Source organism: Lottia gigantea (assembly GCF_000327385.1).
Source record: "Lottia gigantea unplaced genomic scaffold LOTGIsca_2, whole genome shotgun sequence".
In the NCBI taxonomy this organism is placed as follows: domain Eukaryota; kingdom Metazoa; phylum Mollusca; class Gastropoda; family Lottiidae; genus Lottia; species Lottia gigantea.
This window is the reverse complement of record NW_008708400.1, coordinates 1,728,221-1,747,650: the sequence shown is the minus strand read 5'-3', so window position 1 is coordinate 1,747,650 and position 19,430 is coordinate 1,728,221. Positions and strand designations below refer to the sequence as shown.

Sequence of the window (19,430 nt, the reverse complement as noted above, 5' to 3'; positions counted from 1 at the left end):
CCAATGACTTAGATCTTTAATTTTGTTTCAACCCATATCAAAAAAATTTCATATTAAAGGTTTCTTAACAGTGTGTTCCTAATTTGGGTATTTTCAATTCAACTTTTTAATCTTCTTGGAAAACCTAGCAAAACAGATAATATAATATAAATAAATGAAGAATTGCTTTAAATATATTTAGGCCAATGCTGCTTTAATCACAGAATGCTGATGCATGTCATCATTAGCCCTATCCATTTCATTTTTTGTTTACATTGTCACATTAAAATTTTGATTTTGTAGAAAATCTTAGAAGAAATTAATAATGCTGATACAGGAGCACCATGTTCTCAACAACATATCCGTAAGAAACAGTTTATAGATGAAGTGAAGAAAGCTATAGCCTCACACCATGGTTATAAACCACTGACAGAAGGAGCTGCTGTAACTTGTGTTAGATTGTGTAAATCCTCCACTTATATCAGCATTAATGATAGACTTAATGTACTCTTTACCCTGGTACAATCTGTTATACAAGATTTAAAGGTATGGTTGTATTTAGTGTATGGTAGTAGGGCTATGTTTGGGGTGATCCACAAAAGCACTGGTCATGGCATTAGTTTTAATGATCTCATTTAAGACTTATGATATTAACTATTGACTTGGAATTCAGTTAATTCTATATTGTTCAGATGCATCAATTTTTTGCATATGCGTTAATCAAAAAGGCCAAAAGATCAGAGTACTTTTCAGCATTGATCAGTACAGTAAGGTTTTTAATTGCCACCTTTGTTTTTGCTTTTGGTATTTAACCCTTGAGTGAAATAGTCTTGATTAAAGTAGCAATGTTCTGAAATACTATGTAATGTATAAAACGTTTATTTTTTCAGACGTTGCTGTTTAACCCCCCACCAAACTGTAAACCATTCACCAAATTCTCCCAAAGTTTAGTTGGTCAAGACTATGACTTGTATATAGATTGTTTTGTATCATGTTTCCGTATAACACCTCACAATAATGATGTGTTAAAAGTCTGTTTAAATACCAATTCTAATCCGCTGTATCATTATGTACTTGTTAATGCTCTTCACAGAATTATCACAGAGGTAAGAAAATATGATGTATTTCTAAAAAATGTTCAAGGCGCCTGCCATTTCTTACTTTACATGAAAGCCTTAGACTTTTTTTGTGAATGTCTCTGTGACTTTGAGTTACAGCTTTTAGCTATATCATGTTGATTTCTTTCCTATCTTGGACAATGCCTGATATCAGTTTGATTATTTATTTTCAAACACCTTTACCCTGGTGGCCTGATATCAGTTTGATCTATGTATGTTTCAGACAAGTTTACCCAGTTGGCCTGATATTAGTTTAAGCTATATTTTCTTTCAGACAGATCTACCCTGGTGGCCTGATATGCCTGATTTAAGTTAGTCTATTATTTTCCAGACACGTTTACCCTGGTGGCCTGATTTAAGTTAAATTATTATTTTCCAGACATGTTTACCCTGGTGGCCTGATATCAGTTTGATCTATGTATGTTTCAGACACCTTTACCCTACTGGCCTGATATCAGTATGATTTATTTATTTTTCAGACATGTTTACGCTGGTGGCCTGATATCAGTTTGATCTGTTTATTTTTCAGACACGTTTACCCTGGTGGCCTGATATCAGTTTAATCTATGGTAAAGCAGGAGAATTAAGACATATGTTTACTGATACAGTTAATAAAGTAACTCAAGGTTTTAGTAGCCATTGTACAACAAAATCTTCCACGTCTGGTACTACGGTATGTTTCTTTATAATGAAAGTTATCCAAAAAACTTGATTGAATCGTGCTTTGAATGAAAGAAATAAAGAGAGAAACAGGTGTCTTCTTGTTTTTTTTATCATACAACTAAAGGTCACTTGGTATCCTTTCAAACAGCTGATCCTTGTCCATACCTCTTGGCAGTGATATTGTCTGGATTCACTTAACCCATTTACATCTCATAATTTTTGTTTTTGGCAAAGTTTGTGCAATTCTTGCACTAATTCTACAGGCTCAGTTGGAGTCAGCTGACATGTTTTTAAATATATCATGTTATTCTCCCGAAGATTGTATGTTTTGTAAAATCTTAATACTTATTTCAATTTGTTTCTTTCAGGGGCTTACTAAAGTAACAAGTTCCTTCAAGATGACAAAAACAGCTGATGAAACTTTAAATAATTATAAACATATATTGTTATGGATAGTAAAGTTAATACATGCTGATCCTAATCTTATGTTACATGTTAGTTTTGAAATATTAGTTGCATAACATTTGCTTTGGTTTTATTACAGACTAGGTTTCACATTAGTTACCTTGGATCGTGTAAAGATTATCTAAGCTCAATTTTAACAGTTTTGTCATATGTAACCTGTATTGGCTTAATCAAGGTCATCAGACTTTTCTCTCTGACTGAGAGTAGATCAACTTATAATAGTTCTCTATGGAGCTTTTTTCAAAATGAAATGAAATACTTTGTGCTTTTATTAAAAAGCTTGAGTCTTTGAAAATAAAGAATCAATCAATTTTTATCCTTGTTTATTTATCTCCAGAATCAAGGTAAACCTGGTCATGAAATACAGAGAAGTACACTAGAACTGATAACAGGTTTAGTATCATTGGTTCATCAACCCTGGATGACAGATGTAGCACAGAAAGCTATGAAGGTCAGTGATGTTCCTTAGTTTTCTTTCCTTGACTACCCATTTGATAGAGATAGTTGCTTGTGGTACTTTCCTAGCATTTGTGTTGAACTGAGGGTTCTCACCATGACATTGGATGCTGTTCTATCACTTATTAACACACTCTGGATTACTTTAAATCCAAAGAATTTATATCATTTTCATTCCATTACCATGATTTTATGCAGAAGTTCATCCTTTCAGAAATAACTTAATATTCTAAGCCAATTCTAAAAATATGAAATAAGTTTGTTTTTATTCATATGAATTTTTAAACTTAATCTTTCATAGCAATGATAAAATATTCCTGTATTTGTAGGCTTTATTGTGTTTACATAGACCAGAGAATATAGAATTATGGAATCCTGAAGCTCCAATGAATACCTTCTGGGATATCAGGTATATCTTTTAATTTATTAAAACTAGGGACATAGTAAGACTTCACTTTTAAAATTTACTGAGTATATATAAATGCTTAAATAGCAGTAGGTTCTGACATGGGTTTATACAGCCAATAAAATGGGAATCAAAAGTTTTGGAAAATTTACATTACTTTGTGTTACATTTTTTCCATTAGTTGTTTTTGATTTAAATTTCAGTTCTCAAGTACTGTTCTATATCAGTCAAAGACTAATTCAACATCAAATAGTCAACTATACTGATATACTGAAATGGTTGCGTGATATTTTAGTATGTCGTAATAGATTCTTACAGAAACATAGTACTATAGCTAATGTTGGTAGTAACAAACAAATCTGTATTCAGGCCCATATTAAACTTGAGGTAAGTTTATGATAATCAATCAAATCCATACTGTGAAAGATTAGTACATCCTTTACAGAAAATGATAAGTAACATTTAGGGTCCAAAAATAATTTTAAAAAGATATGCTCAGCATCTCTGTTAAGCATTCAAAGTTGCTTTGATGTGGTTTCTGAGAAATTTTGACTGAGAAAATCTTGAGCCTAAGCAATAGCTCCAGAGCTGATATATGCCAGATAGCAAAGATAATACTTTCTATTACAGGTTGTATTCTTTATGTATTTATGGAGTTTTGAGATAGATGCTGTATTAACAGCTATGTCTTGTTTTCGGTTGCTATGTGAGGAAGCTGATATAAGATGTGGAGCTGATGAGATGGCTGTCACCCAGTTATTACCTAATTATAATGTTTATTCTGAATTAGCTGCCACTAGTACAGTCCTACCTACAGGTAAGATTGTGATATCAAATATAGTTGATAATTCTTGAAAAAACTTTGACGTTATTTCTTTTGTTGATCTTTTGCTGGTCTTTTTGGTTTTGATGGTAAAATTTCCACCAAACACCTTCATTTGAGTGGTGTTTCTGAAGCAAAGATTTGTGTTTATTTTGAATTACATATAAAGCAGTCTGACAAATGTCTCTTCTAAATGGCTTTGTATTATTATTTTCAGGTCGTGCTGCTCTACAGAAAAGAATTATGGCGCTATTAAGAAAAATAGAAGTTTCTACTTCTGGTAATTCACAGGTAAGTAACAAATCTTTATTTATGAATTTGTATCAGTAACTTTATGGTTAATTTGATAAAATACAAAAAAACCCTTCATTTTCATAAAGACTTAAATACAGCTGGACATGATGTAGGTTCCAAAAGACAATTCAATAACTCTTCTATATTTTTCATACAAAGTAGAAATTTTACTCAAATTTAAATTTAAAGCAGGTATAAAAGGTACATAACTGAATGTATCAAAGATAATAATATATCAGTCTTTTCTCCTTTTCTTGATGCACAGGGCATTATGAAATAGAGTAAAATCTAAACTAAGTATGTGGAATGTTTTGTGATCACGATATTTGAGATAATTTTTCTTAAGATTGAGATTAACTAGACTCTGAAGATATTTTTCTTCAATATTTTTGTGTTTTCTTCAGGCTTGGGAAGATACGTATAGAAATTGGGAGAATGTAACCAGACATATTGAGTCATCACCTAAGAAGTTTGAAGAAGGAGGTAGAGAAATAGCTGATCTAATGAGATTAAAACGTAAAACAACTCATCATTCTTATACTGAACTAGAATTAGAGGTAACTTATCTTCATCGATTATGTCCAACTTCACCTCTTTATTTTTGAAAACTTCTTTATAAGTCATGAAGGTTAGATAGACATTTTAGGAAGAGCCTTGATATTTGATTTGAACTAAAGAGAGCCTGTACTATGAAAATCTCCCTGAAACACCACAATTTTCTGAGAACTATATATCATATACTAGTTCAGTCCAGTCATGTGTTTATAAAAAGTGTTTATCTTCTTTTCAGGATCAGTTAAATGAATGGGCCAATATGACAGGATTTTTATGTGCTTTAGGAAGTGTTAGATTACAGAATAAAACACCAAAAGTCAGGTTAGTATTTTTAGAGCTCAAAGTTTAAGTTATTGCTGTTGAAGGTTTTGAAGGGGGTTCATAGTTAATCTGACAAACAGCAAGTTATGTCTACTGTATGGGCATTGAACAGAACGGGGAAACTTTTTGAAAAATATAAAAAAATGAATCAGATATGACTATTTTAGGCAGTTCCTTAGCAGTTTTTTGTTGAATTGATATTATATACTATAATATGTAAAATATATTTATTTTTCAGTACATCATCAGCTGGTATATTAGAATCAGGTAGAAAGAGTAGTATAATGCAGACAGTACAAACTGAACAATACTGTCCTGTTACTCAGTAAGTTTATATTACATTACTTTAGACAGGGACCAGTTATTCTTAGATTGTATAATATGTATCTTGGATCATTGGCTTTTTCACAAGTTGGCTATGGTCCAGTTTTGACAATATCTTTGCGGTATACTTCTTTTTTTGTAATTTTAAACTCATTGTTGTCTCAATGGGCTACTCTTATACCTTTTTCACAACATCTGAAATCTAGCATAGTTCATGTCAGGTGTAATTATGTAATATGTAAAACCTAAATTGATCTTTTAATAACTTACCCTTAAGACAAGACAAGATAGCAAATCAATTTTTTATTATTCTTGCAAAAAGAGGTAATGCAAATAGTTTACAAAGGACTGTTACTGTTAGGTATTACAACTTGAATGTTGCATTCTTTTTTTTTAAGATTCATTGGTTATCTGTTAAAACTATTGGTATTTCAAAATGAGAAGATAGGAGCACCTATACAGAAACATGTCAAAGAATTAGTGGGTCATGAATTGAACCCTGCTCTATATCCTATATTATTTGAACAAACCAAAGTTTGTGTTGATAAATATTTTGACTCTGGGGGACAGGTATGTATTTTAATGTATCTATATCTCTGACTGTAATGATATTAATCTCTTGGAGAAAAATAACTCTAACTCATCAGATAATGGATATATTTTCTATTGGTGGTTTTACTGGCTCTTATCTCGGCATAGTGTTGTAATTTATTCTTTGGTGACACTTTCTGTTTGATGTTAATTGAAAAAAGGAAACTCTATTCACAGCAGTGAGAAGTCAACTAAAAGATAATACTTACAAAAATCATTCATTCTTTATATTTTAACTGATGATCTGTTAATAATGCCTGTCAATCAATTGCACTGCTCGGCCCCTGTGTCCTTGATATTTATGATAGTATATTGAATTGTAATGTTATATTTGTTTATATTATAGGTAATAGTAACCGAGATGAATACCCAGTGTATAGTCAATGTTATATTTATATTAAAAAGTATATTAGAAATGAAAGGAGATCAGCCATGTGAATATCTTGGTGTTACCAGTATTGAATCTTTAATGTTAGCTATTGTCAGGTACATTAAATTTTAATTTTCAACAACATTGTTCTCAAACACATTCAAAACTATTGTTATTTCTACTGTGTTTCACTTTAGTACATAAACCTCATGGTTTTTAAACCAGCCTATCAAAACACTTCTATGTTCGGTTTGTTATGTAATCATGGTACATATTGTTTTAACTTGTATATTTGTTTGTAGATATGTGCGAAACCTTGATTCCTCAGTACATGCTATACCAATCAAAACAAGACTGTGTCAACTAGTAGGGGTGGTAAGTATTTACAAACCTTCAATTACTTACTTTTTACAACCATGAAAATAACTCTCAGAGGCCAGTTAAAAGTAAATTCAAAATGTTCCAATACACTCTGTGAAGAAATTAATAAAACTGAATTGTAAATGTATGTTTTTTTTCATAGATGATGAAGAGAAGAGATGAACTGACGTTTCGTCAAGAGATGAAGTTTCGTAATAAACTAGTAGAATATTTAACAGATTGGATTATGGGTAATTCACATCAAGTCAATATACAGGGTGATATCTGTAGCTTATCAAGGTAGGTCTTCTCATATTACAATAGATACAGTTCACACACTGATATAATCAAAGACTTTCTATCAAAGGTTGTTGAAAAATGACAAAAAAATAAATCAACAGCCCTGGTTCACTGTAATTCATTAAAACGAAGTGAGCAAAGGAACAAAGCAGACGACTGACGATCTTTCAGAAGTCTTTCAAAAGCATGATGTCCAAACTTTTAGCATTGGTCATAAATTTGTGTACAAACTGTATTTCTAGAGAGTTAGATCAAGCCAGTATGGAAGCTGTAGCAGCATTATTAGCTGGTTTACCATTACAACCTGAAGAAAGTGATAGAGGAGACTTAATGGAGGCTAAATCTCAACTCTTCTTAAAGTAAGAATTTTCAGCTATTTGATTTAGGATATACAATTATATCTTCAATCTGTTGATCACCTTGTGGAATGTAACTTGTGTGATATCGATTTAACTTGCTTTTGCATCTCTATTTCTCTCTAGTAAGTAAGAAAAAAATCTGCAATATAAAACAACATTCTAAATGATTTTCAATTTCTCTTTTCAGATATTTAACACTATTTATGAACCTGTTAAATGATTGTTCAGAAGAAGAACAAGATAAAGCTCTAGATCCTCATAGAAAGAGAAGCATGTCTAATTTATCTGTATTAAGAAATTGTACTGTACAGGCTATGTCCAATTTACTCAATGCTAATATAGATAGTGGCCTCATGCATTCTATTGGTAAGTCAGAATACTACAAGCTTTTTATATCTTATATCCTTGGTTGTTAGTCTAGATATTGAGTATTACCAGATTATGTAGAATATAAACCTTATATTTTCAGAGCTGTTTATTAGACTCTATTTGCTTGGTATGTCTGTCAGGGTTGTTGAAATGTCTGCACTAGGATGTGCACATTTAAGACCCCTCAACATTTGGAAATAAAAAAAAAGTAGGCTTAGTGCACTGGCAAATATTTTCTCATTGCGCTGCTCTTGCCCATTGTTAATAGCTTTTATAAACCTTCATTTCATTTAAAATATTTCTGAGAATTACAGCCAATGTATAGAATATGTTGGTTATTTACATCCCAGTATAGGAATTTTCAAACAGTCCAATTATGGGTTGAATTTAATTTTTCTCACAGTCTCACTAAACTGCAGGTTTGATGATCAAAGAGCACCCAGATACAAACTGATAACAGTCCATAAGGAAACATGAGCAAATTTTTTTACCTTTATTTGAGTATACGAAATGTTGTCCAAATTCCATAGATTTGATGGAATACCTTTTTTATAATTTCAGCTTTAGGATACCATAAAGATCCTCAGACTAGAGCAGCCTTTATGGAAGTTTTAACCAAGATTTTACAACAAGGAACAGAGTTTGAGACATTAGCTGAGACAGCTCTAGCTGATAGGTTTGAGAGATTGGTAGAGTTGGTCACTATGATTGGTGATAAAGGTGAACTACCCATAGCTATGGCACTAGCAACAGTTGTTTCTAACTCACAAATGGTATGTATTTTCAAACCTGCACACAGCTGTCCTCAACGTAATCAATTTTTGGGTAAAGACTTTATTGAAACTATTTAATTAGTTTAAGAATAGACAAGGGTTGTAGCTCACCTGTCTGTAGTGTTGAATATTTTGACATCATATGCCAAGACATTTGATTAAAGACAATCTTTTAATATCTTGATAAATTATGGTTCTTTTCTCCTTTTTTTTTAAAATAAGGTTTTTGAAAGTTGAAAGAATCCTTGCTCCAAATTTATACAGCTAATAACTGACAAAAAGCTGATTTCTGTCAGAAGTTTATGTGTCGTACCAATCCATAGCAATCTTATTTGTTTTTCAGGATGAATTAGCTCGAGTATTTGTTAATCTATTTGATGCTAAAAGATTGTTGTATCAGTTACTATGGAATATGTTTATGAAAGAGGTAAGTGTTCTGATTAAAGACATTACTGTTAATAGTTTCATAGAAACTGATTGGTGGGCAAGTTATATCTAGCAGGATAGTGAAGAGAGATGAACTGTTTTGGCTATTGGTCATAATTTTTAGAAATTCTTTCTTATTTTATGATAACATGATAGCTTTATGTCTAATTATCTAAAATGTTTAACATTAACAGGTTGAAATAGCTGATTGTATGCAGACATTATTTCGAGGTAATAGTTTAGCCAGTAAAATTATGGCGTACTGTTTTCGCTTTTATGGTCAGACTTATTTACGAGAACTTCTTCAACCACTGATATTAGAAATGTTTAGAATGGATGCTGAGAATAGAACCATGTATGAAATAGATCCTGCAAGGTAAGACCTTTAATCATCTTGAAGCGAGAGATCTGAAAATAAATTAGCTGTGCATTGGAATGGCTCATTCTCTAGTAAGTTGGATTTGATCTGTCTGTTCCATTAAAGGCACAAAATATTTTGATAACATTGTATGTGTTGTCAAGATTTGTTGGCTCACACCCCAAACCAAAAGAGACAAAATTGATGTCAAACACCTGAAGATATCTACCCATAGAATTATACAGTAAATATATTAATATATTGATGCATAGATTTTATACTGTAGTAGACAAGATAGAATCAAAAAGCTACCTGTTCTGGAAAGATAAGCATACTTTTGTCTTTTCCTCCAGGCTAGAAAGTGGTGAAAATATAGAAGACAATAAAATGAACCTGTTGAATATTACACAGAAAGTCTTTAATGCTATTGTTGAATCAGCACCAAAGTGAGTTATAAAAACATTTAACATCATTGTGTACTGCATGATAAGAAGAAAATATCAAACATATAATTTTGAAACAAAAATTGGCCAATCAACTATTTTGTAAATGTTCATATGAATTACACAAAAGTTATGCTGTTTAGGTTAGGTTTAAAGATCTGAATTTATTTCATCATTACATTATCATTAAAACCCTTTCAATACTGAATGTAGTGTATGATTTCACTTCGTAAAAGCTACTTCTCAAGTTTCTCAAGCAGTCACTGGTGTTGAAAGGGTCAAAACCTTATTTCAATAATAAAAATGTTATATGTATTCATCACAAATTTCGTATTTCTACTGTATTTAACCCCCTTACTCCATTAAATAGATTCCCAGATAAACTACGTACAATGTGTCATTGTCTGGACCAAGTCATCGCATTACAAATACCTAATGAAAACAGTTTGACTGCCACAGGAACTGTCATTTTTCTGCGCTTCTATAATCCAGCGCTAGGTAATCTTCAGAAGTGTACAAGAGACATTATGCCATCTTATATATATCAATATATCATATCAGTATATTCACTGTCCTCACATACCATCTGTACAATATCAAGCTATTACTGACCATTGTCTAATACCTTGACATCATTAGGCACTTATCTTGATTGAAAGTTGAGTGACACCAGTTGGAAATTAATATACCATCAAATGCCTTGTTAGAAAGTACAAAGAGATGGAGTCTACGATGTCCATCATTAGTTACACAGGTAGCCATTTTGTTAACAGCCTTTATCTTTTGAGGGCTCTGATTGGCTAACGTACAATTCAATCAAATTGCTTAAAGTTAAAAAGTTATGTGATGCAAGGAAAATGCCTAATGATGACAGAGTTCATGATAGAGCTTGCAATTGTTCAGATGCACATATACTAATATTACTTCATTAGATAATGCTGCTATTAACTCTTAAAGCCATGTTCATCATGCCGTCACAATTTAACACATAGTTGTTTTCGTGTTTAGTAAGGTTATCCAGATCAATCATGGAAGGAATCCTTATAGTTTTACACAAGTTTGGATAGAAATTTTCACAATTCTAGTTATCACTGTGACTATTAGACAACTGATGATAGTTTCGAGTACTGAAAAAAGATCCTTTTGCAAAAAAAAAAAATTGAAAATCTTTCTCTTATACTTTTAAGATCTTTTAATTTTGTAGTTTTGGTGTAACAAATATGAAATTTTGGATGCACAACATCTTTTTATCTCCAATTCTCATCTGTCATGATGCATGTTTCAATCTTGAATATCATTGTTGCATATCATACATACTCCTTTATATTCATAATGATTTTCAGAATAATTGTCATGATTTTCAGAATAACTATCATGATTGTCAGAATAACTATCAGGATTTTCATAATAACTATCAGGATTTTCATAATAACTATCAGGATTTTCATTACAAATATCATGATTGTGAATTTGTATCATGCATTCATTCCTTTCAAAGAACATAAATATTTGAGGTGTTGGTTTCATAATGTAAGTCTGATTTTTGACTGAAAGTGGTTATTGTTAAAAGTTAGAAATTTCAAAATCACAGTGAAAAATTTATGATTTACGATGCACCTGATTGTTTCCCATGCTTTGTTATGCTTCATGCTTGTTTACTATCATTTACTCACTATCTCACTGTGCTTAATCATTCATATCAGTTTAATGCATGTAGGTTGTTAGAAAGGAAATAATTTTGCTCCAATTCTTACTAGGTTTCCACCTAAATTAAGAAGTATGTGTCACACACTGTATCAGGTTGTAACTCAAAGATTCCAACAAAGTAGTGCTGACAGTGTGTGGACTGTTATAGGCACTGTCATATTTTTACGGTTCATCAATCCTGCAATAGGTAATTGTCTAAATTTTTCAATTGCTGTGTATGTGAAATTTATATTTGAATGGAATTTGATTTTTATTTTGTTTATAAAGTGTGGAGGTTTTATTTTACTCAATTTAATTTAAGTATTTTTTTAATTTTTATTTTGGAATAATTTGAGTCCTTTTCAAAGCATGCTTACTAAAATCTGATTTCTGCAAATTGATTGCTTGTTAGTTAAAGCTTAGTAGAGGTTTCTTATAATAAATTGCATTTAAAGCCTTCAAAGCATAAACTGATGATCTTTTAATGAATCTTTATTTAAAGCTTTTAACTAATTTAACCATATTGTTTATCAAAATCATGTAACTCTATTGATTTCTCAAGTCAAAATTCTTCAATTAAATTAAAATTATATTTTTAGGATTTTTGTTTAAAGTAAGCTATCTGGAAAGTTCTTATTAGTGAAAAATGATATATTAAAAAAAGATTGATTTATTTCAAGTGTCCCTGAGCTAAATAAAGTATGTCTTTCTTTTAAATAGTTTCACCATATGAATCTGGTATTGTTGAAGAAGAACCAACATCTCGTATGAAGAGAGGGTTAACATTAATGTGTAAAATCATGCAGAATATTGCCAATCATTTACTCTTTACCAAAGAACAACACATGCCAGCTTTTAATGAGTTTTTGAAAAGTAATTTTGATGCTGGTAGAAGGTAAGACTTTCAATAACAAAGCTGTATGTTGTTATTATGAATTGATCTAAACATGGATTGGTGAAATTGTCAGTTGGTAAAGCAGATATATAGATAAGGATGATTTTTTTTATTCATAGGAAGAGCTTTCATTTACATGCGACAAAATTTAATGTTGAAAATTGGGATTCAATAAGCTGTTTTTAATGTTTAGTCGAGTAAAAGTTTACATTAAAGTAGAGAGTTTGATTTCCTTTTAAGTCTTTGTAAAAGTTGTGCAATCTACAAAAATCCTGACCAAATATAAACCCTGATTGATTTCTATGGTTATCATATATTATTGTTATTCTTCAATATGTCAATTTTTTTTTTGTAGCTGATTATTAAAATTCTTTCGAAAATTTCAGATTCTTTACAGAGATAGCATCTGATTGTGAAACCTTGGATACTGGAAATCACAGTCTATCATTCATCAATGATGCTAATGTCTTGGCGCTTCATAGACTGTTATGGAATAATCAGGAAAAGATTGGAGATTACTTATCAAGTAGCAGGTGAGAATCATGTCTGAAAATATTTCCATTCTATTTCATCCATTGCTTTAGCTATAAGCACAAGGAATTTGTTTATACTTGAAAATATGCATTTATTTTTTGTTATGTTTTTCACTGCTTATTACAGGCTGTTGCAGTGTACAAACATTTTGTTGACCTGCTTTGACACTTGACTTGTTATTTTTTGCACTTTTACCAATGTTATGCTCAATAATAACAAAAGAGACATGTTGGATATATTATGATCAGTGATAACAAAAGAGACATGTGATGTTGTACCAAGGTTTTGCTAAAATTAATAAAGGCAATATGTTGGATATGTTATGCCAATGTTATGCTTAAAAATAACACAAGATACATGTTGGATAATATGTTATGCCAATGTTATGCTCAAAAATAACAAACAAATTTGGGATTTTTTTTTGCCATTGTTATGATGACATGATTGTTTTTTTTTTTCAATTTTTTTTGTAATTCCTGAATGAGTCCATTCAGAACTACTAGTGCATTAAAAGAATTTGAAGAAATTATGATAACCAACAAGAAAAGTTTTCTAGGCTGCAATTTTAAAAATAAATAATGATATCCTGCCCTTTTTTCATGATTGTTTACAGTTTACTTATTGCGATTGGATTTTGCTCTCAAACTAACTCTTCTCTTAGTTGCATGTACCTTATGCATCATAATAACTTTGAGACACTAGATCTCAACATATGAATTTGAATCTCCAGATGACATTTATTTGCAGCTTTCTCATGCATTGAATGACATTGAATTGACATTCTCAATATTTTTGACATCTGCAATTCCTGATTCTTTTTAAAGATCAGGTCATGAATTTCAATCGTCTATAAAATAATGTCAAATACAGTTGCAGTAATGTTATATATACAGCTTTGGTTTTTTGAAGACAAAGCCACTGTCATTTGTTATACTATGCATATGGAAATATAGTGATCATAAAAACTTGAATTCTAAGAAAGTAGACAGTTTTTTGCAAAATATCCATTTGCCTGTTTTCATTAGCTTTAGACTAGAACAGTAGGATTTAAAACTTTCTTCCATTTTGTACAAGTATTGAATTTCCCAAGCCATTATAAGAACAGTGGTATAGAAAACTTTATAAGAAATGACCCTATTTCTATTTTTTAGTTTGGAAGTACATACAGAGAATTTTGTATGTGATTCGGCTGATGGGCCACCGCGTTTGTATGTATACTAACAGTCTCTATTCTATATATTTTTTCTGTAGTTCTTTTGTAGTTCTTATATCATATATTCTATATTTAGTCTGCATCTCCCTACTTCTTAGTCTGTCTTGAACTTAACTCATATTTGATATTTCTTGTTGAAGTTTATGATACTTGAAAAGCTTAAATCTCACAAGATGTCCTGCATATCAGTCTTATTGAAATCTGACCAAATTTCAATCATTTTTTTTTATTAGCTTTTTTTTTTTTTTAATATGGCCACTTCCGTAAGAGTCTAACGACAGCCCTCTTGAATGTTTGTCAAATTAGTCGTTAGACTCTAATTGTAGAATAAGAGCTAATAAAAAATGGACTGAAGGTTTGATCTAATTTTGATTAGACTGATATGCATATAATCATATTAAAAAATCTATATATATTTATAATTGAAGTATCTTAAGATTAGATTGACCATTTTAAAAGCTTTTCAAGAGAATACATTTAGATGTGGCAAGGTTATTGTTCTATATATAGAAATAATCCATTTATATTTATTGTGGTGTTGAAGTATATTACTAAAAACAGAGGGCACTTATAGTTATTAGAAATAGAATACAGCACTTACCAAATTTATTTATTTATTTAATCTTCTAGCAGAGGCACATTTATATGAAATATTTTTTGTATTTGTTTGAGAATATCATTAAGATCTGAAATTTCCCTGAAATTAGTCTTGTTGATTTCACAATTTTTTCTGTAATTACCTTTTGTGTCCCTGCATGTTATATTTGCATGTTTCAGATATATTAACCTTGGGCAGTAACGTTGTTGACAGTTTTCTCACATTGGTTTTGTTACAGATACATTGTGTGCTTTTATAATAATTTATTGTTTAGTTTCTACTTAAACTAAGACAAACTTCACTAGACCTAAAGTATGAGATACAAATTGACTTAAGAATTTAAGAAGAAAAAAGTTCTGCAAAACATTCAGCTCAATTTCAGACGCAAATACTTCCAGGGCGTTATTAACTAGCCTTCTGAAAACAGTGTACAGGAATTTCAGTAATACTTACTACAGTCTGAATGGGTGAAGAATGTGTTGGTTGTATTTGCATCAAACTGACGACTGTGTCCTAATATGTACCTTAGACAAAATTGGTCATAGCTAAAACCAATAGCTCAGCCATTTGTCAAGGTAACTAAATATTCACTGTGTGTGGGTAATTTTTCCTGCGTTGTTTGTCAATGCGTCAGAAATTTATCCTGTTTGTTATAGTTTGGCAGGGATGATGATTGACTCATTGTGTGCTGACAACGTGAGATGATAGCTCAAAATTTTCTTAAGGGTCAAAAGACTGCATTGAAGCTGTCGTGTGATATTTTACTGCTGATATCCAAAATGACACAGGCCTAGAAGACAAAATAATTGAACTTTGGTCTGTCTTTCCTTACCTTGATACTGTAATAAATAATGTAATATGTTCTCCTATCAAATCTAGATACCTGATTTGCACTTCTTGTCTTCGCTGGATCCAACTTTTAACCCATGTGTAACGACAGCGAACAAATGAGCACTGCCTGCGGTGAAACAATACTGTTAAGACAATCTGCACTCGAGACAAATGAATGAGCTGATGACTCTTGTATGCACCGGCCTTAATGGTCTGTTTAAAAATCCAGACCTGATATCTTTAATCAATTTCTTAAATAAAGCCTATTCATAATCATTATTGTGATGGGTGCTGTGAGCTAGCCTCATCTTTAGAACACCAGAGACCGATCTCTACCTGAGTTTGCCAACTTCACATCTTTGTCAGCATGATTATGTTTATTCAGGATACACATCCACATATGTATAATGTGAGCCTTTTGGTATACAGAAAATTCTGATTAATGCAATAAATTAGGATAATAAATGGTTGTTTCTTTCTTGTTTATCCAGTGTACTTTTAATAGGATAATTGTTTCAATTGTTGTCATATTGGTGTATATTTAGTTTATTGTGTTTCTGTTAAATTTATTGAAATATTTCAGAATGATTGGTATTGTCCAGTTTATTAATTAAGATATTGTTGAAGGATTGTTTTATTTTTAAATGATAACATTCTATACTGATATATAGCAGTCCTTTTTCACTTGTAAAGGTTGTTTATTGAATGATATTAGATGGAATGGAATTCCTTCATTCGTTATGCTTAAAGCTATATGTTACACTGTATAAATCATATCGTATGTTTAGCCAATGAATAAAAATTATATCAGTTAAAATTGTGAAAGGAGATGATGTGATACCATCCTGAAGATGTTGATTCTCGCTTATGAAACATAATACAATATATTCCTATTTATAAAACTAACATTTTGGTGTATGGTTTTGGTTGTGGATTACAGAAGACAAATTATTGATACATTTACTTGCAAACATAAGTTATTAAATAGAATACTTGGATACATATATCTTGGAAATTGTGCAAAATTGTAACCTGAAATATTTTATTTTAACATTTGCTCTTTTTTTTCCAGAGATCATAAAGCAGTTGGAAGAAGACCTTTTGATAAAATGGCTACTTTGTTGGCTTACCTTGGACCTCCTGAACACAGACCTTTAGATTCTCAGTGAGTTTTTCTTTCAAATTCAAACAATTAATTTTTAAAGTGCTTAATCTCATTGTTAAAGAGAGTTGGCTTTGAAAACTTTTGAAGAGATTAACAGTCACTCTGTTTTTATGAAAGTTTTTTTTATAATCAAATATTTTGGAAATCACTGTCTTAACCAACTTTCCCCATTTGCTATGTGGCTCCCTTGTATTTCCACTCATACATGATTTCTCTATGTGAACTCTCTTATGTCATGTTATTGTAGATGGAGCAGTATGGATATGACCAGTACTAAATTTGAAGAAATCATGTCAAAACACAACATGCACGAGAAAGATGAGTTTAAATCATTGAAGAATTTACATATATTTTATCAAGCTGGGACAAGTAAATCTGGAAACCCTGTATTTTATTATATTGCCAGAAGATATAAGTTAGTAACCATCATTTTTTTTTTGTTACTTAATTATTATTTTGAATACGGATATGTTATTGATCAGATGGTGTAGGGCTCTTAATTTTTCTTACTAAGACTGATTTCTCGCCAAATGTTTTTGTTCAGTTTACAATTGAACGCAAAGTCTTCTCTTATTGTTTCCAAGTCTGTTCATTAAAATTATTGCTTTTACAGAGTTGGTGAAATTAATGGTGATTTGTTAATCTATCATGTCTTGTTAACATTGAAACCATTTGTACACAAACCATTTGAATTGGTGTTGGATTTTACTCATACTTGTGCTGAAAACAGATTTAGGGTAAGTTGAAATATTCTGAAAATTTTTAATGCATCAATTGACCTGAGAAAATTCCCATATCGATGACTGCATGGCCTTATCTGTGTAGAAAAGTAGGATATAAAACTCCAGTCATTTCATTTGAATGAATCAATTAAAAATTTAGACTGAATCAAGCAAAATCATTTAGACTTACTCCCCCTTAGGAAAATCTTTTATTGTGATGTTACATATATATATCAAATGAAAATTTGACCTGCCTTGATTTTTACAGACTGAGTTCCTATCGAAATGGTTTGTTGTTATGCCTGAAAGTGTCTATCAGAATATTGTAGCAGCCTATATTTATAACTGTAATTCCTGGGTCAGAGAATATACCAAATATCATGACAGAATACTCAATCCTTTAAGGGTAAGTAATGTAGGCTATAATTAATCATAATATTTATGGGTGCAGGAAATAGTTGTTACATAAAGTCAGCAATCACATTCAAGAAAAAGTTCAACATGTTTTCCCAATTATAAAGTTATGGGAAGTGGGGTTGATGAACACTGCCATACTTTAGGCAAAAGTAATATATGCACCATTTATCAAACACAGCTTATATCTTGACAAATCATACCATACACATACATTTCAATGTCCCTATCCATAAATTAATTATGGTATGATGATATTTCAGTTCTAGATAAGATCATATCATTATCTTGCCCATCCTTACAGATAATATCTTCATGGTTTTCAGCACAAAATGTCAAAAACATAGGTGTAGATTGCAGTCATGTCTGTTTTATTTCAGAATAATCGAAAGTTGATATTTATTGATCACCCAGCTAAACTACAGGAATATGTTGATGTTGATCATCAGAAGCTTCCAGGACCTACAGTAGCTCTGGAAGAAGATCTGAGAGTCTTTAACAATGCTTTAAAATTATCACATAAAGACACCAAAGTAGCTATCAAGGTTGGTTCAAAATGGATGACATTGTTTTGTTGAAAGAAATAATAAGATTGTTTTGAAGGTATTTTTATCAAATGACTACTAATTGTAACTTGCTTGATGACTCAGAGATGTTTGCATAATTGGAGATTCTCATCTTTTTCATTACTTATCCTTTGTGTTGATAGAAAAATCTATTGCTATTTTATGTTTTGTAGGTTGGTCCAAATGCTATCCAAGTAACATCTTCAGAGAAAAGTCGTGTTTTAAATCACAATGTATTATTAAATGATGTATATTATGCTGCTGAAATAGAAGAGGTAAGTTGAAGATTTTTCTTTTGCTTGCTAATTGAATAGTAAATTGGGGGATTTGTTTCTGCTCACAATCCTGACAAATTTAGCTCTAGCTGCTATTAAGACTTGATATACAGTGTGATATATGACAACAGCAAAACTTGGCATAACTTTATGTCCTTATACATAGCTGAACCATTAATGAGTCCTTCAAAACATTACTGGATATTCTCTGGTCCCCACATGGTACCACAAAACACTCAAGGCTTTTTCCTTCATTGTACAGCTTCATAAATTTAGCTTACCTATTGAATTGTGTTATTTTGTAGGTTTGCCTTGTAGATGATAATCAGTTTACTCTAACTATAGCTAATGAGAGTGGACCTCTATCATTTATACATAATGATTGTGATAATATTGTACAAGCTATAATACATATAAGAACCAGATGGGAGCTATCACAACCTGACACAGTTACTGTACATACTAAAATACGACCTAAAGATGTACCTGGTACACTTCTTAATGTGGTAAGGATATTTTATTTCAAACAACTGCCCATTTTAAGTCTAATTAACAATATGAATGCTGCATCCCAGCCTATCTTAATACCCCTTAAATACCCCTTTTAAGAGGCTGCTGGTTTAGAGAGGAATTGGTTAATCAAGGAGAGTATTACTGCCTTATTCAGAAGATTGCAACCATAGTATACCGACTTAAATATTTAGCTAGCAATGAATGAATATGGACTGCCTTAAACATGTCTTTTATTAATCTGGAATATAATAACATTTAATGCCCT

General features: G+C 31.1%; 1 protein-coding gene across 1 annotated transcript in view; it reads left to right on the top strand.

Moving 5' to 3' along the window:
• LOTGIDRAFT_104331 (hypothetical protein) overlaps window positions 1-19,430 on the top strand; it is a gene marked incomplete at both ends in the record, with an annotated part of 36,814 nt that overhangs the window by 5,758 nt on the left and 11,626 nt on the right. Inside the window, 32 exons of the mRNA XM_009053221.1 lie at window positions 283-525; window positions 870-1,085; window positions 1,627-1,762; window positions 2,142-2,254; window positions 2,563-2,676; window positions 3,011-3,090; window positions 3,291-3,474; window positions 3,718-3,904; window positions 4,128-4,201; window positions 4,609-4,761; window positions 4,995-5,080; window positions 5,319-5,405; window positions 5,803-5,974; window positions 6,342-6,481; window positions 6,668-6,740; window positions 6,889-7,025; window positions 7,268-7,384; window positions 7,572-7,750; window positions 8,315-8,526; window positions 8,870-8,953; window positions 9,147-9,328; window positions 9,664-9,756; window positions 11,511-11,647; window positions 12,160-12,334; window positions 12,721-12,867; window positions 16,583-16,675; window positions 16,923-17,090; window positions 17,289-17,412; window positions 17,666-17,803; window positions 18,192-18,356; window positions 18,551-18,652; window positions 18,958-19,158. Of these exons, the coding sequence (XP_009051469.1) occupies window positions 283-525; window positions 870-1,085; window positions 1,627-1,762; window positions 2,142-2,254; window positions 2,563-2,676; window positions 3,011-3,090; window positions 3,291-3,474; window positions 3,718-3,904; window positions 4,128-4,201; window positions 4,609-4,761; window positions 4,995-5,080; window positions 5,319-5,405; window positions 5,803-5,974; window positions 6,342-6,481; window positions 6,668-6,740; window positions 6,889-7,025; window positions 7,268-7,384; window positions 7,572-7,750; window positions 8,315-8,526; window positions 8,870-8,953; window positions 9,147-9,328; window positions 9,664-9,756; window positions 11,511-11,647; window positions 12,160-12,334; window positions 12,721-12,867; window positions 16,583-16,675; window positions 16,923-17,090; window positions 17,289-17,412; window positions 17,666-17,803; window positions 18,192-18,356; window positions 18,551-18,652; window positions 18,958-19,158 (4,512 nt within the window). The remainder of the gene's footprint in view (window positions 1-282; window positions 526-869; window positions 1,086-1,626; window positions 1,763-2,141; window positions 2,255-2,562; window positions 2,677-3,010; window positions 3,091-3,290; window positions 3,475-3,717; window positions 3,905-4,127; window positions 4,202-4,608; window positions 4,762-4,994; window positions 5,081-5,318; window positions 5,406-5,802; window positions 5,975-6,341; window positions 6,482-6,667; window positions 6,741-6,888; window positions 7,026-7,267; window positions 7,385-7,571; window positions 7,751-8,314; window positions 8,527-8,869; window positions 8,954-9,146; window positions 9,329-9,663; window positions 9,757-11,510; window positions 11,648-12,159; window positions 12,335-12,720; window positions 12,868-16,582; window positions 16,676-16,922; window positions 17,091-17,288; window positions 17,413-17,665; window positions 17,804-18,191; window positions 18,357-18,550; window positions 18,653-18,957; window positions 19,159-19,430) is intronic.